The sequence below is a fragment of the Euprymna scolopes genome, chromosome 19 (assembly GCF_053919585.1).
Source record: "Euprymna scolopes isolate OS-2025 chromosome 19, ASM5391958v1, whole genome shotgun sequence".
NCBI classification, from domain to species: Eukaryota; Metazoa; Mollusca; class Cephalopoda; order Sepiida; family Sepiolidae; genus Euprymna; species Euprymna scolopes.
The window spans coordinates 832,795-848,553 of record NC_136500.1 but is presented as its reverse complement, the minus strand read 5'-3'; the positions used below and the strand labels follow the sequence as shown (position 1 = coordinate 848,553).

Sequence of the window (15,759 nt, the reverse complement as noted above, 5' to 3'; positions counted from 1 at the left end):
AATATGTTGTTCAAAGTGGTTTTTACACACTGAATAAAAATGTCCACTTATCGCTTCACAGGTAGGGAGGCTTAATTCCTGAAAAATTGTAAACAAATGACTTATTCTCCCACTAACCCTAAGTTCGAGTTGCACTTTCAAATTTACAGTTAGTGGTAGTCATAGATTTTTTATACAATTTTTCAAGAATGAAGTCCTCGATGGTTAAGCAATAAGTAACCAATTATTTGTTGTAAAGACAGCTAAAAGCAATGAAATAAAAAGAATGTAAACACAATTTAAGCACATGTAAAAGATACTTGAATTTTACTATGTTTGATATCAAGTATTTGTTCATTTTTGTTATTGTTTACAATTTCTCGACTGTTAACTATTCTACACTTTAATGAATGAATGTGCTTTCCTACTTACTTGCCTCCCTAAAGAGACAACAGTCTCATGATTTTACTAAGTTTTACTAATTTCTTCAATGTTTATTATTACATTTAATTGTCAGCGTAAACCACCTTTTCTAAGATGCAACATATGTTAATACCTCAGTGAAGTTTATTGCATTTATTTTTGAGCCTACATTAAAAATAGAAAGAAAGTTTTCAGCATGTGAAAAAATATATATTTACTTGCTTTTTTACAATAGTAAAGTTAGACACAAGGTTGGCTTTTAATGTAGTCAAAACCCCGTTACCCACCAAAAAAAGGCACTCGGGATTAGGGCAACATTCTTTTTTAATCTTCAATCTTAAAGGATTTCTCCTCCATTGAATAAGGAAAAAAATGTAAAGTATAGTATAAGAACAGATACTATACTATAACAATTCTATTTCCATCCATAGCCTTGAGCCCCTGGAGGAGCATAGACTATCTACAACTTTGTAGATGCTTTTGTAGCAAGGAGTTCTTTTTTCGGGGTAAGGGTGTTGGCCCCAGGCCTAACCTTCCCAGAAGGTACATACAACATTTAGCCTTCCCAAATGGTCACCCATCTGGTACTGGCCAAGTTCAACATTGCTTAACTTCTGTGATCTGGTGAGAACCAGTGTGTCAACGTGGTTGGGCCATACTCTTAATTTTATTTGGAAAAGTAAAAATAATACAAATAAAATAATAATAAAAAATATTGTAAAATTGGCAAATATTTAGATCGTAGTTTTTTTTTTCATTTTTAAAATATTCAGACCAGACAAAAATATATTCAATTGTGAATGATGGTGGGCATCAAACATGCTGTCCAATTTAATATAAAGTAACACCCTTATTTCCAAGGCTTTTTAACAGTTTAGGACTCAAGACTTAAGCATTTTTTTTTTTTACTATGGGAGATAAATTCTGCGTATTTTACTTTTTAAGGTGATTTTGTGTGGTTTTACAACATTACGAGTTAGACTTATGGTTAGACAGATATTAAAGATTAGTTATCTGACCCCAAAAGTTAGAATGTCCTAGAAATGAGGGATCATTTTATATGAAAAAATAATCCTCTACTTAAAATTCTAAAATAATTTTTCAAAATATTAACACATAATCGCCTAAAAAAGCAGAATCTCATTTTTGGAGGGGGGTAGATAAGGGCCCTTGTCTGCTTTTAAATATAGATGTTATTTATTTTTTAAATGGACAAACTTCTTCACGTTTCACCTTTATATATATTGTCAAAGATTTGTATAAATGTGCAAGATTTTTAACTTGGGCAATTTTTCTAATTTATACACTTGTGCCATTTTTACTTACACTCCTCAATCTCCCCTTCAGAATGGTTCTAAAATCTATTAATAATTAACGTATAAATTTTGTGCCTATGTTTTGTGTATTTCTTTTTTAATTTTTCTGATATTTGTGGAGAATTTTTATGGCAATATTCAATATTTAGATATGCCATTATTGTAATGTTTAATTTGTAATGTATTTCTGTTCAACATTTATTATAAATACTGTTTACCAAAATCTAGGTCAACACACTTCGGGCCAAGATCACAGTGTAGCATCTATTCTGATGGTACACTTCGCCCTTTATGTAAAATAAAGTGGTGCATGTTACTGTGCTATTTTTTTAAACCCGTATTTTCAAGTTAAATTTAAGTTTTATGATATCCTTTTGTTTATTAAATTGTTAGGTAAAAGTACAGAACAATTACAATACAGCCCGGTAACATAAATGCATAAGTACCAAATTCTGAATTATTAATTCTTTGCTTACCCTGTGCAGTCACACACACACACACACACACACACACACACACACGTTCGCGCGCAAATAAACACACCATTTATTCATTTCAATTTTCCCCGCGCATTTTGCAAAAAAAGTATGTTTTGTCAGCAACGGCACAATTTCAAATACGCCCACACACTTTTCTCAAACAACAAAAGTAAAACGAATACATTTTTGGCTGACGTAGTTGAAAGCACCATCATGTGACACAAGTAATCAATGAGAAATTTAAAAAGTTGTCTTTTTAATGCTTTTCTAAAAACCAAAATATCAGCAGTAGCAACCATGTTCTGGAGCCGCCCAAAATGTATAAAACAGTCGTCTACTGAGGGATTTCAGCTTTTTCCCTCTCAACTCGCTTCTGCGCGAGCCTTTTCTAACCTCACACAAAAACACGCATTCACATTTCAAGCCACTTTTCTTGTCATACACATACGCGCACACAAACATATGCGCGCACGTACACACACGTACATATATTCACATTCACGTACATACACTCACATTAATGCGCATACACACACACACGCTAATGTACACACACATACGTGCACATGTATGCACATATGGACAACGTCACTTCCCCTTTAAAGGAAATCCACACATGCACAAAGAACACTGGAAACAACTATAAAAGCAAGAAACCTAAGATTTGCTCCCTTTTCGAACCAGCTTCCAAGGTGAACGTCAACGGACCACCGGCCCCTTTCAGGGCGAGCGCGCCTGCACGCCTCACGCCCCCTGTTACTGCTATATGCCACCTGCTTTTGTTGTTGTTTGTGGTGTGTTGTTTTTTGTAATTTCTTTGTCCGTTTCTGAGTGTGTATGTTCTTGTATTGGACTAGGAGAAATGTGTAATTGTTCGTCTATGAATGCAGGTTTAAGTCTGTCTATTGCTATAGTGTCTTTTTTTTTCTCTTTTTAATATTGTAAAATACTTTTTACTCCTGTCGAGAACTAAATAAGGTCCGGAATAATTTGGGCATAGTGGTTTTTTTACTGCGTCGTTCCTGATAAAAACGTATTTACAGGTATGAATATCGCTTGGAATGAAAATGTTTGTGTCTGGCTTTTTCATTGAAGTAAATTTTAATCGTGACATTTTATGTTTTAAGTCCGTCACAAAAGTTGTTGTTGGGGAAATGTCTGTATTGTCTTCGCAGAATTGTCCTGGTAAAATCAGCGTTGTTCCGAAAACTAATTCTGCAGGTGTGCTCTGCAAATCTTCCTTCACAGTGTTGTGAATTGCTAGGAGAATGAGTGGCAAGTTGTCTGACCAGTCCGATTTGTTTTCGTTCATAGCCAAAGATGCTTTTAATTGTCTATGAAATCGTTCCACCATACCGTTTGCATAAGGATGATAGGCAGATGTCTTAATATGCTTTGTTCCCAACAAATGCTTGAATTCAGTGAAAAGAGTTGATTGGAACTGTGAGCCCCTGTCCCTTGTGATTACGGAGGGCACTCCGAAAATCGCTATCCAATCTTGTAAAATCGCTCTGGCTATTGTTGCAGCTGATATGTCTTCCACTGGTATTGCTGTCAGCCATACGGTGAATCTATCGACTATAGTAAGGATGTGGGTATGTCCTTTTGAAGTGGGCAAGGGTCAAACCAAGTCGATATGAAAATGAGTAAACCTAGCGTCTGGTACACTGAAAGTTCCTGAAGGTGATTTTGTGTGCCTGTGAACTTTGTTTTTTTGGCAAGGACTGCAAGTTTTGGTCCAACTACGGATGTCCGTATTCATATTTGGCCAAACAAAACATTCCGCTATTAATTTCACGGTGGCACGTTTTCCTGGTTGGGACAAATTGTGGAAGTGCTGGAAAAGTTGTCGTCTGAGGCTGGGTGAAATATAAGGGCGAGGGTGTTTTTGTGAAACATCGCAATAGAAATTTGTTGTTCCGAATGGTATCGGCATTTCTTTCAGCTTCAGTGAAGTTTTGTCCATTATAGCTGGGAGTGTGGTATTGGTTAATTGCTCTTGTGCTATTAATTCCATACTTAGTGGAGTGGAATTTAAAGAAGCAATTGTTGCGCGAGATAAAGCGTCAGCTACAATGTTTTCTTGTCCTTTTACGTACCATATATCGGTAGAAAATTGGGCTATAAAGTCCAGATGTCGAATTTCTCGTGGACCATATTTGTCGACATGTGTGTGTAGAACAAATGTTAGAGGTTTATGATCCATATAAATGGAAAATTTTATGCCTTCCAGGAGATGTTTAAAGTGCTTAATTGCAAGGTAAATTGCAAGTAACTCTCTCGAGAAAGTATTATATTTAGTCAGCGATTTGTTTAACTTGGCAGAGAAGAATGAAATAGGGGTCATTTTGTTGTCAGAAATTTGGTGAATGACAGCTCCTACTGCTATTTCCGATGCATCCGTCGTAAGTGTAAGTTCCGTTGTATCGCTATCTTGGATATACGTAAGTTTGGTGAAGTTTCCCAAAGCAGTTTTCGATTGTTCGAAGGCCTGTAGTGCAGGTCTTTCCAAAACTAACTTGGTTTTTGGTTCGTTTTTTTAACAAGTCCATTAAAGGTGCGAGTAACGTGGAACAGTTAGGCAAAAAGCATCGGTAATAGTTAATTATGCATACAAAACAGCATACTTGTCTGACAGATGTCGGTAGAGGGAAATTCAAAATAGCACTTACTTTTTCAGACAAAGGGGAGATTCCATCCTTGTCAATTAAATGACCGAGAAATTGAACTTCCTAGTGGCCAAAAACACATTTATCGGTGTTTAGTTTAAGACCAAAATGTGACAGTCTTTCAAAAGTTTGTTCCAGGTGTAGCCGGTGTTCTTCGAGGTTTCTGCTGGTGATTAAAACGTCGTCCACATATGCGAATATGAACAGCAGACCTCTGAAAACTTCGTCAATCAAACGTTGGAAAGTTTGACAGGCGTTTCTCAGCCTGAAAGGCATCCTTAGGAACTCGTAAAGGCCAAATGGTGTGGTTAGTGTGGTTTTATGAATGTCTTCTTCTGTGACTGGAATTTGAAAATATGCCTTAACGAGGTTCAGTTTGGAGAAAATTGTGGCGCCTTGGAGTAGATTGGCGAAGTCATGGATATAGAGAATAGGATATCTCTCTGGAACTGTTTTCGTGTTTAAGCGTCTAAAATCTGCGCACTGGCGCCATGTGGTGTTGTCAGCTTTCTGTACCATGTGGCGTGGTAATGACCGAGCACTTTTCGAGAGCCGTATTATTCCCATGTGGAGTAGGTTTTGAAATTCGGATTTTGCCAATTTGTATTTATCCGGTTTCAAGCATCTGGGGGTTGAATAGACAGGTGGTCCTGTGATCTTAATACTTAATATAGTGCTTAACGCTATGCTTGATTAGGTCCGTGTTTTTAAATGGGTGGGAAAGTTGAGGAAATTTTGGGAGTAACCGGTAGTTCCTCTCACCAAAATCTTTGTTTCGTTGTCTGTCAATGTCTGATGAGTCATGTCGACAGACAGGTTGAAATGGGCTAAAAAGTTCGCCCCAAAAATTGGAGTGGTCACGCTGGCTATGGTGAAATTCCATAAAAAATTCCTTCGCATTCCAAGGTTTAAATTTAAAGTTTTTTCGCCAAAAGTTGGTATTTTTGTACCATTGGCAACTTGTAAGCTGAAAAATTGAGTCCCTGTTGGGTGGCCATGCGGTGTCAGTATGACGCTGATTTCCGCTCCGGTGTCTATTAAAAAGTTATATCCATGAATTTTGTCATGGATATAAAACAGACGACCATTTTTTTGTGCTCCAGCTACAGTCGTTGTCGTTACTGGCTGGAAGGTTCATTTCCCTGTGCTGGTTTTTTGAATGTGCAGGGTATAGTGCATTTCCTCGTGTCGGCGCAGAATCTCCTGTGGTAGAAACAAACATCTTGTCTATGTCGTGACATGGATCGGTTCCTGTTTGAACTTCTTTGCCTGTAACTTCGCCGCATGTCATTGTAGTTTCTGGGATAATGTTGACGAGTTTGAAGTGCGTCGGCTAGCTGCTTCGAAAGCTTTTCAACGGCAGACTTTAATTCTGCTAATTCCTCGTCTCGGTTTTGGTCAGGTTGCCGTTAGTGGGCGTATACTTGTCGGCTCCGGGAACTTTCGTGAATTCTGTTGGCTATGTCGGTGAGCTTTTCTGTTGCCGTCTCCTCCGACATCAGAGCGAGGATTTGCTTGGTATTTGGGGGTAATTTACCAAACCATAGACTCTTCATGATGCTGTCTGACATTTTGTTGTCTCCCAGTAAGGCTTTCATGTGGCGAAGTAGTTGAGAAGGCGTACAGTCTCCTAATTCAACTTGTGTGAACAAGTTACGAAGCATGGCTTCGTTGGAAACATCGGTTCGTTGCAGGATTGCTTGCTTCAGTGTGTCGTACGGTCTTTCCTCAGGTACATTTTCAAGAAAATCAGTGACTTCCTCTACCACCTCCAACGGCAGTTTTTCCACTAGGTAACAATAACGCGCTCGTTGTGATGTTACCCGTTTAGCGTCAAATATAGCCTGTAATTGGACAAAGCATATTTTGTATTTGTCGGGTTGAAGAGTGGAATGTTTAATGCCATGGTTTCGTTGTAGGAGTCCGTCTGTTGAAGTTCCATTTTGTTTTTTTTTGTTTAAATTTTTATATTTCAATTTCTTGTGCGCGGTTACAAAATGTTCCTCCTCGTGGTCGACAAGTTTGTGTTTTTTTAGAGAAAAATTATTTTTTGTGCGTGCCGTGGATTTGTGTAGGAGAGTCTAGTTTACCGCGTGTTTCGTTCAAACTCATTCATTTCATTTTAAAATAACGGGGTCACCATCGTTTGTTGCGGACCAGGATATAAATACCCTAACTCGCTACAAAAGAAAATAATGAAACGAATGGAATGAAGGAAACAAAAACTCAATTGCTGGATAAAATAAACATGTTGTTTATTTTCTGTCGAAAATAAAATGGTTTAGGTGAAACACGTGTTCATTCAGGCGTTGACAACTACATGCGTGGAAAAGAAAGGAATGAAGTCGAGGACAAGAAATAGCCGTCCCGCACGTAGAAAGGGAAATAGAAAGGGAGTGTTTGCCTCAGCAAAACCGTGCATTCATGATAGCAGTCATCCACGTGGAAAAGTCTTCAAGCCAAGAGCTATGGACGCCGAACTTGCTTGGTTGATGAACCCAGGCAAAAAGGGAAGAAAAGAGGAAGTTGAATAGTGTTGTGGACTTTTATATTGGGGTGAGTGTTCTGACTGCGCATGTCTAGAATTCCTTTCAGGGGAAGTGACATTTCCCATGTGTGCATACATGTGCGCGTATGTGTGCATACATGTGTGTACGTTAGCATGTGTGTGTGTATGCACGTGAATGTGAGTGTATGAGGATGTGTATATGCATGCGTGTGTGTGTGTATGTGCGTGCGTGCGTACATGTGGGTGTATATATGTGAGGGAAAACATGTTCGAACAGGAGTCAAAAGAGTAAGAACTTCCGAGTTTTCAGATAAAAAACGATAGTTTCAACAGATTTTTTTTTTTGTGTCAATTCTAATAAGTTACAATGGTAGCTTCTAAATTATGCCGTCAAAATTACCTGCATATTAGTGAATTATTAAAAAAAAACCCTCTCCCTAAAACATATAAAACTAGCTGATAAAATTTGGAAGCCTTCTGGGAAGCTAACTGCTTCAATATAATTTTTAAAATATATAATGAGAAAACACAGAATATTTTTTAATCTATATATCTATAAAAGTGAACGTGTGTGTGTGTGTGTGTTTGTGTGTGTGTGTAAATTTCCCTACGCAATAACTCTGTCAAATTTAAGTCTACAGACTCGAAATTTAATATACATGGTACTGAGATTTGGGAAAATCCATGTGATCGGTTTTGGCCAGAAATTTGGCTTTTAACGGGTCAAAGTTCAACGATTTGACCTTTGAGAACTCTACCAAACTCCTCCGACAATTTTGGGTCTAAACACTTGAAATTTTAAATAAAGGTTCCTTAGACATGGATCTAACTTAATAACTTGATTTGAGCCCAAAACAATAAATTTTAAGGGGTCATAAAGTTATCAAGGGGTCAAAGTTTAAAAAAATTGACCGTTTTTTTTTTTTTGCTCAGCCCTCAGCATACACCTCCAAACACCCGGGCAACGCCGGGCACCCGTGCTAGGATATCTATAAAAGTGAAAGTGAAAGTGTGTGTGTGTGTGTGTGTGTGTGTGTGTGTGTGTGTGTGTGTACACATTTCCCTACGCAATAACTCTGTCAATTTTTAGTCTACAGATTTGAAATTCGGTATACAGGGTACTGAGATTTGGGAAAATAGATATGATCGGTTTTTGGCCAGAAATTGAGCAATTAAGGGGTCAAAGTTCAACGATTTAACCTTTGAGAACTCTATCAAACTCCTCCAACAATTTTGGGTCTACACACTTGAAATTTTAGATATAGGTTCCTTGGACATGGATCTAACTTAATAACGTGATTTGAGCCCAAAACAATAAATTTTAAGGGGTCATAATAGGGGTTAAAGTTTAAAAATTTGACTTTTTTTTTTTTGATTGTTTGTTTGCTTTTTGTTTTTTTTTGTTTTTTTTGCTCAACATACACCTCCAAATACCCGGGCAATGTTAAAATATAGTGTTTATCTTTTTGAGATTTTTTTTGTTTCGAATTAGCGGTTTGGAAAATTTCAGACAGCAAAAGTTAAAAATCTAACGATTTTCTGGAGATTTATTTCCCCTGATCTAGCGGGTTTTTAAACGTTAGTTATCGTTGTTTATATCAATATTTTTTAATAGAGTTATCGCCCTTGTTAAAATTACTCCTGAACTGCGCATGCTGGCAATTACAAGTCGAAAGTCCAAACAATTCTAACAGCCGGACTCGTTTGTCCCAAGGTGATAATGGCGTTAAGAGGGTTCCAGTTATTTAAGGGTCTGTCTAGATGTGCAAGCAGAAACCCTGTAATTGTCCAGCGACTTCTGCCCGCATCATCACGCTTATATTGCTCAGGTGAGGAAGACGAACCGGTGTTTAAAAAAAAAAACCCTGTTTTTTGGGTACTATTAATCGATAGATATTCAGAAAATTTCAGCAGTTAGTCAGTCACTCACTTTCGAATATCAATCCTGGAAATGATCGAAGTTTACGATTTGGAAACCGCGATAAAAAATAAACAACAACAAAAAAATAAACTGTAAAATGACAAACAATACTAAGTATGCGAATGGCTAGCGTTAAAAAATGTTTACCCCTAAAAAAATAAAAATGAAATAAGAAATAAAAAAAAAAAAAACAGAAAAGAAGGTGGCTTTCAAATCGTGAACTACTTCTGCCATTTCTGACTCGGATTCTCCGTCGATACTTGTAAATTACTGAAATCTGTTCGATGTCCATATTTTTTTCAGATATAGTCCGGTAGTTGTAAGAGTTGCCGTCTGGTTCTTTTCATTTCACCCACATATTAGTTACTTTCTACTTGAAATAAATTAGTTACTAATCGCTTGGGGCGTTCTTAGTGGGAGAATGCCGACGGGGCTGTGCAGGTATTTCTTGCAGACCAGGCTGCTCGTATCCTAGTGCACTGGTTTCTGAAAACCACACTTGACCTTGCGTCTAACCTCCTGGAAAGGGCGCTGTTTGTTTTACAATTTATCGTTCTGTAAATTTTTATGACGTGACCCAACTTCGTTTAACTCGTAAAAAAATGATCTATCCCCCCCCTAATATGTTGAAGCGGCTTTTATAAATAATACGAACGAAGAAATTTTGAAAAAAAAAAAAAAAAATTATCATTTTAGAGTGGGGGATCATTTTCCTATATAAATTTAACATAAGATGAGCACCCACTTCTTGGTCACCTAGCTTGCAACGAGACATGTCACCCCTATCATTTTTCAAGTTTGGCGATTGATGGGGGGGGGGCAAACATAACAAATTTACATTTTTTGCGAGGGGGTGGGGAATTAAATTTGAAACATTACACGATAAATTTAATTTTTTTGGAGGGAGGGGGGAATCATTTTTTTTTATTTATGAGACCATTTTGTACTTTCAGGTAACAATTTCATAAACAAAACATATCCCACAACATGACAAATATAATTGGGTGGAGGGGAGAGAGAATTACATTTGAAACATAAAATGAACCTATTTTAAAAACTTGTTTTTACAGAGGTTTTCGGGTGTGCTGAAAACGAATATCACATTTAAAGTTTTCCACAAATAATGTGAGAAAATAAAAGAAAAAAGGAGGCGAGTGAGTTGTCACTGAACGAAGCAGCATATTTTGGCATTAATTTAACCGGGGAACATCTTATAGTTGTTAGCATTTAGAGTAAAAAATTATGTGCTGCTAACAGACATCTGCCAAATATCCACAGGACGCTTGCCGCAGAATAATAGGGGACCGTTTTTATGTGGATAACCTTGTCGCGTCCGTAGCTGACCCAAGTAAGCTCGCCACATTGTTGTTCCTTGTTATAGAACATTTGCTGGAAGGGGACTTTGTTATCCAGTCCTGCAACTCCAACTCTCACGTTCTCTGCACCAGGATGAAGTAGGATGGTCTCCTGATGGTCCATGAAGAGGAATGAGAGGAGTTGTACATGTCTCCTATAAAGTGTAATCCTGACATGTCAACAAAGAGAGGTCTTCTTTCTGAGTCGGCTAAGGTCTTCGATCCATTGTCTCTATGTCTCCCGTTTACTCTTCGCAGCCAAGTGCTAATCAGGTGTGTGTGAAAGAATGGTTCGGGTTGGGACGATCCACTTCAGCCTGCAATTCTGAGCGGTTTGAGAGAGCTTGTCAGGGACCTTTCAGGATTGCATGAGTTCCGTTTTTTATGAAAGTCGTTTATGGCAGAGCTACCTGGAGATGTGTAACTTTTTTGCCACGCATCCAAGAAAGCATATGGGTTTGCCGTGTATATCATGCAGAATGATCAGTCCTCCTTGTTGTTTGCGAAAGCTAAAGTGGCGCCCATGAAGGATAAAACTTTTCCTGTTTTAGAACTAGTGGCCGTTTTCCTCACCTTTAAGTGTTTCCCCACAGTTCTGGACAATTGTAAAGGATTTGTCCCTGTGAATTTGTGTATATTCGCAGATGCACAGTTGGTCTTATCCTGGATTTTATCTCAAACCATGGCTAGCAAAAATGTTTTTGCAAAAAACTAGGCTCGGACATTCTGCAGATGAACCTGGAGTTGGAGTCTCATTATGGCATGAAGACTCTTTAGGTATGTTGACAGTACACTTAACCCGGCGGATTTGTTAATGAGAGAATTAACATTGAGAAGATTCCAATCTAAATTCGAGTTTTGGTGTTCAGGCCCTTCCTGGCTATATCTCAATGTTTAGGAATCTCTCAATGCCTTGCTTGAGTGAGATATGCCAGCGGATGACCCGCACTCCAGTTAATTGCTCTATAATCCACGATCAAGAGTACACTTCCGTCATATTTTTTCAGAGGTTTTCCTTATTCTCTTGTTTACTGACTGTTACTGTTTTGGTGTTTAAGCTCCTAGTCATCCGATTTAATCGACAATGGGACTACAACCTTAAGACTGCAATCTACCTTATGAGGTCAGTGCAATGGCAAGAATTTCCTGCAGAAGTGGAGTACCTAAAGGAGCCGAGCGGAAGACTCGTGCCAGTTAGAGTTCGTGCTTTGGATCTTGTCTTGGACTCTGACGGTTTGATTCAATCTGGGGGAAGAATCAACCAATCATCCCACTTTAGTTATGAAGTTAAAAACACTATTCTGATATCCTGTGACCAGACGCACGGGCGAAAAAAAGGGCTCAATATCTGGAGAATAACTTCTTCTCTTTGTATTCTTTCTGTTGAAATATCTGGTGGGGAGGTTGTCACCTACTACGCTTTTTTTTTTGGTGGAGGGCAATTACATTTTCCTGTTTTTATCTGTTCTTTTATTTTTGAAATTGTTGTGGGGGTAAGGATGGAGTTGGCATATAATAATGAAAAACTGCTCAATATCCTTAGTATAGCATGTGTGCCAAATGGAACTTCATGTTGACCCGGGCAATGACAGGTATCTATGCTAGTATTCATATGTCACTTACAGACTTTTCATTGGATTTTGTTTTGATTCCCATTTTTAGCGACTATTGTCTACTGAATGAAACTTCTCTACATCTTGAAAAAAATTTTTTTTTTTTTTTTTTACACAGTGATCACCACTTATCAAGGCCTGGAAGCCACTCAGGGATAAGGGTTATTGCAAGTACATTACGTTAGTGTGGAGATTTGATGAAGTGTTTAATTAAGGGGGCGGTTCATTAGGAATTTGTTAACATTGGACTTGAAGACATCCAAGTTGTAGTCTGGAGGGAAGCAGGTAGACGGAACAGAGTTCCACAAGCGTGCAGTTTTAAGAAAGAAGCTTTGTTCATGGAATCCGCATTTTGATTTAGGCACAGATATAGAGTGGGGGAAATTTTTCACAGTGGATTCAGCTAGACGGGTGTTTTTCGTGAAAGATTGGCGAGGGGGGACCAGAGATTGGAGTTCAGACGAGCACCTGCCATGGAAATAACGATAAAACAAGGATAGGCTCGCAACGTCTCTTCTGTGGGAGAGAGGTTGCAGGGTAGAGAAAAGGACATCCCCCACTAGGCCACGAAGTCTATTTTGTACTCTGTCAAGGCAGGATAGGCTGTTTTTAGCAGCTCCTGCCCAGATATGGCAACAGCATTCCATAAGCTAATAATATGAACATATTTACTAATTTAAAGTTTTTTTTTAATTTCATGCAGAAATACTAAATTGACTTTAATTCCAATACATTCAGCATTTCATAATCTTTAAAGTTACTGCATATTTCCTTTTTGAAGAAATTTATCTGTCACCTAAACTTCATGTTAACCTAAAACTGTATTTCAACAGCAGTTCAATGTTAATCTTAAACCGCATGTTATTGTAGATGCCTCCACTAATGAGATTCTATGTTTTTAGGTCAATATGGAAGAAATCAAAAAAATACATACAAAATAATATAATATATGCTAAGATGTTCAATTTTTTCTTTTGTGAAACATTATTTTTGTGGGTCTTTAGTTTGCAATGTTAATTCCTGTTGATATTTTCCAACGATTATTTTGCCATTTTATAAAAATGTTATTTATGTTTTGTTTTTGTTTTTTTAATTAGGGTTACTATATAGTTTAATCCTTTATGACCGGGTTGAACTAATTGGTTCAGTTGTAAATAAATGAATATAATGGCATAAATAAAGTTGGAATTGATTCAATCGTGCCGTGTACATATTACTTCACTATCTCCAGATTACAACTGTCCATTGCTTACATTCAGTATTCCACCGTCTGTCTTGGAGAGTGGAGGATATCTACAAACAGACAAAAAAACCAACAAAAGTACTAGGAGCCTCACCTAGTGTTGCCCAGCAATGAATGAGAATCTCTGTGTACTGCCCTGAACCTATGATTACCATTTTTATTCCCATTTTTTATTATAATTTTCAAGTTATAAATAAGATTGCATTAAAGATGAGATAGATATTAAATTTTTCTAAAATATCACTTGAACATTGAAAACTTTGTGCCAAATTTGGAAACAAATTTTCAAATAATTCAATATTCACAGTATATACATTATTTCTTAGATCAAGGGAAATAACTGTCAAATAAGTTATCTTTCATTCCGTCTATCAAGCAAACATACCTTAAGCTCCTCAGAGTTTTAGTACTATATAAATGGACTAGCAGATGTACGGATATAAAACGTAATGTTAAATTCTTTGAAAGTAAAAAAGAATGCAAAGAAACCAAGACATGTGCATGCAAGTATTATTTTTATTCTAAACAATTAAAAAAAAACAAGAAATACTTGAGCTGAGATCGAAACCAAAATCTAAAGACAATGAGTCAAGTATGATAACCATTAGGCCACTTGACACGATCTTTAAAAAGTGTTTTCAAACCTATGTATTCTTAACAAATGGAAACTGTCGTGTGAACAATTTGTGCATTCACAGTCATGCAACAGTTGACAAACAGATAAAAATCTGATGACCCCTAAATATCAATTTTTTAATTTGGATCCCTTAGCAGCCCTTTTTTTTCAGATGAAAACCAATTAAAAAGTTTTCCACATGTCTGAATACTCTATATAACAAATTTCAAGTCTGTAGATCAAAAATCCATTGAGTATATAGGTTGAGTGTTGTCCCCATACACACATTCTCACTTTTATAGATAAGGGTTAACATTTCTTCACAAAAGTTAAATAGCCAAATAAATGAATTAAAAAAAAAAAAAGAAGACTATTGTAGCACGAATGGCAATACCAATTTTTAAACGATTCTTTCCTTCATTAACACATGCAATTTTTTGTCAGTTCATATGAAAAGTGGATTATGCAAAGATAAAAAAATATTCTTACCTGGAATCGTACCAAGTAGGATTTCTGGCTGTCCAAACTTTGCTCTATCAGATGCATAGATGATATCACACATCATAGCAAGTTCACAACCACCTCCAAGCTGCGACAAAATACGAAGCATTAACATTCAGAAATTTAAATAAAATAATTTTAAAAATGAGAAATATTCACACTTAGTTATATTGTTTGGTATTTGAATTACAATTTAGAAATTTAGGAAAACAAAATAATTTTTAGTTAAAATAAATTATTTATCTTAACTCATTATGACCTGGTTGAACTAATTTGTTCAGTCGTAAATAAATGAATATAATGGCATAAATAAAGTGGGAATTGATTCAAACACGCCTTGTACATATTACTTCAGTATCTGGGTAGATACCCCTTACCTCCAGATTGCAACTGTCCATTGCTTACATTCAGTATGCCATTATTTATCTAAGAGAGTGGAGGATTTTGTTTGTTGTCATAAACACATTTTTTTTAAGCACTATGGATAATAATTAAGGTAAGTTTATGAAATGCAAAAATTTTCAGTGGTAGTTTAACTACTGCACTTAATAATTTTTCCAGTTTGAAGACAATCATAGTGTCATTACCCTTTAAACTAACTAAAATTAACAAATATTTTTCAATTATCTACTTCATAATTCAGGTCATACAGGGTGAAATACTAAATCAAAAAAGTTTTTCAAAAAATTACTTTGCTATTTTTGCTAAGTAAGTTTAAAGTACCCACCCCCTTAGAAATTATACTGTTATATTTTTGTTTATAGGGGACTTTATATGAAATTTACATAGAAAACTAATCTCCACCCCAGTTACAAATTAAACAAGTAATTTTGTATATTTTTATAATCTGAAATTGTATATATGTGGAAGGGAAAGTAGGGATCATATATGTTGACCTGGAATTGTACTTATGTATAAACTCCATGGTTGCTCTTGTACATCAAATTTGCAGTCTTTTGATTTGTGTGTGATTGTTTGAGTATCTGAAACAGAAAATGGATAATATCCTGTTTCGTATTCCTCTCTTGGGTGAAATTTAGATTTTTTTGTTTGTTTTTCCAGCATAGGGGAACACATTCTCTTAATATGGTTGAGGGTGAAAAATTTGAGTTAATTTTAAGGGAGATTACTCTGG

At 36.6% G+C, this 15,759-nt stretch overlaps 2 protein-coding genes across 3 annotated transcripts in view; one reads left to right on the top strand and one right to left on the bottom strand.

Annotated features, from left to right (window-relative positions):
- LOC145303401 (enoyl-CoA hydratase, mitochondrial-like) overlaps positions 1 to 15,759 on the top strand; it is a 71,804-nt gene that overhangs the window by 16,992 nt on the left and 39,053 nt on the right. Inside the window, exon 1 of one of the 2 annotated variants that reach the window (XM_080144715.1) lies at positions 8,969 to 9,204. The exons of the other annotated variant lie outside the window; for it this stretch is intronic. Coding sequence (XP_080000841.1) covers positions 9,096 to 9,204 — 109 coding nt within the window. The 5' untranslated portion in view covers positions 8,969 to 9,095. Of the gene's footprint in view, positions 1 to 8,968; positions 9,205 to 15,759 lie in introns of those variants that run through there. 2 annotated transcript variants of the gene reach the window in all.
- LOC145240071 (uncharacterized) lies at positions 6,276 to 7,781 on the bottom strand. Its single transcript, XM_080103695.1, has 2 exons — positions 7,776 to 7,781; positions 6,276 to 6,710 (listed from the first exon to the last, which is right to left on the bottom strand). The coding sequence occupies exons 1-2, from the start codon at positions 7,779 to 7,781 to the stop codon at positions 6,276 to 6,278; spliced, it is 441 nt and encodes a 146-aa protein (XP_079959821.1).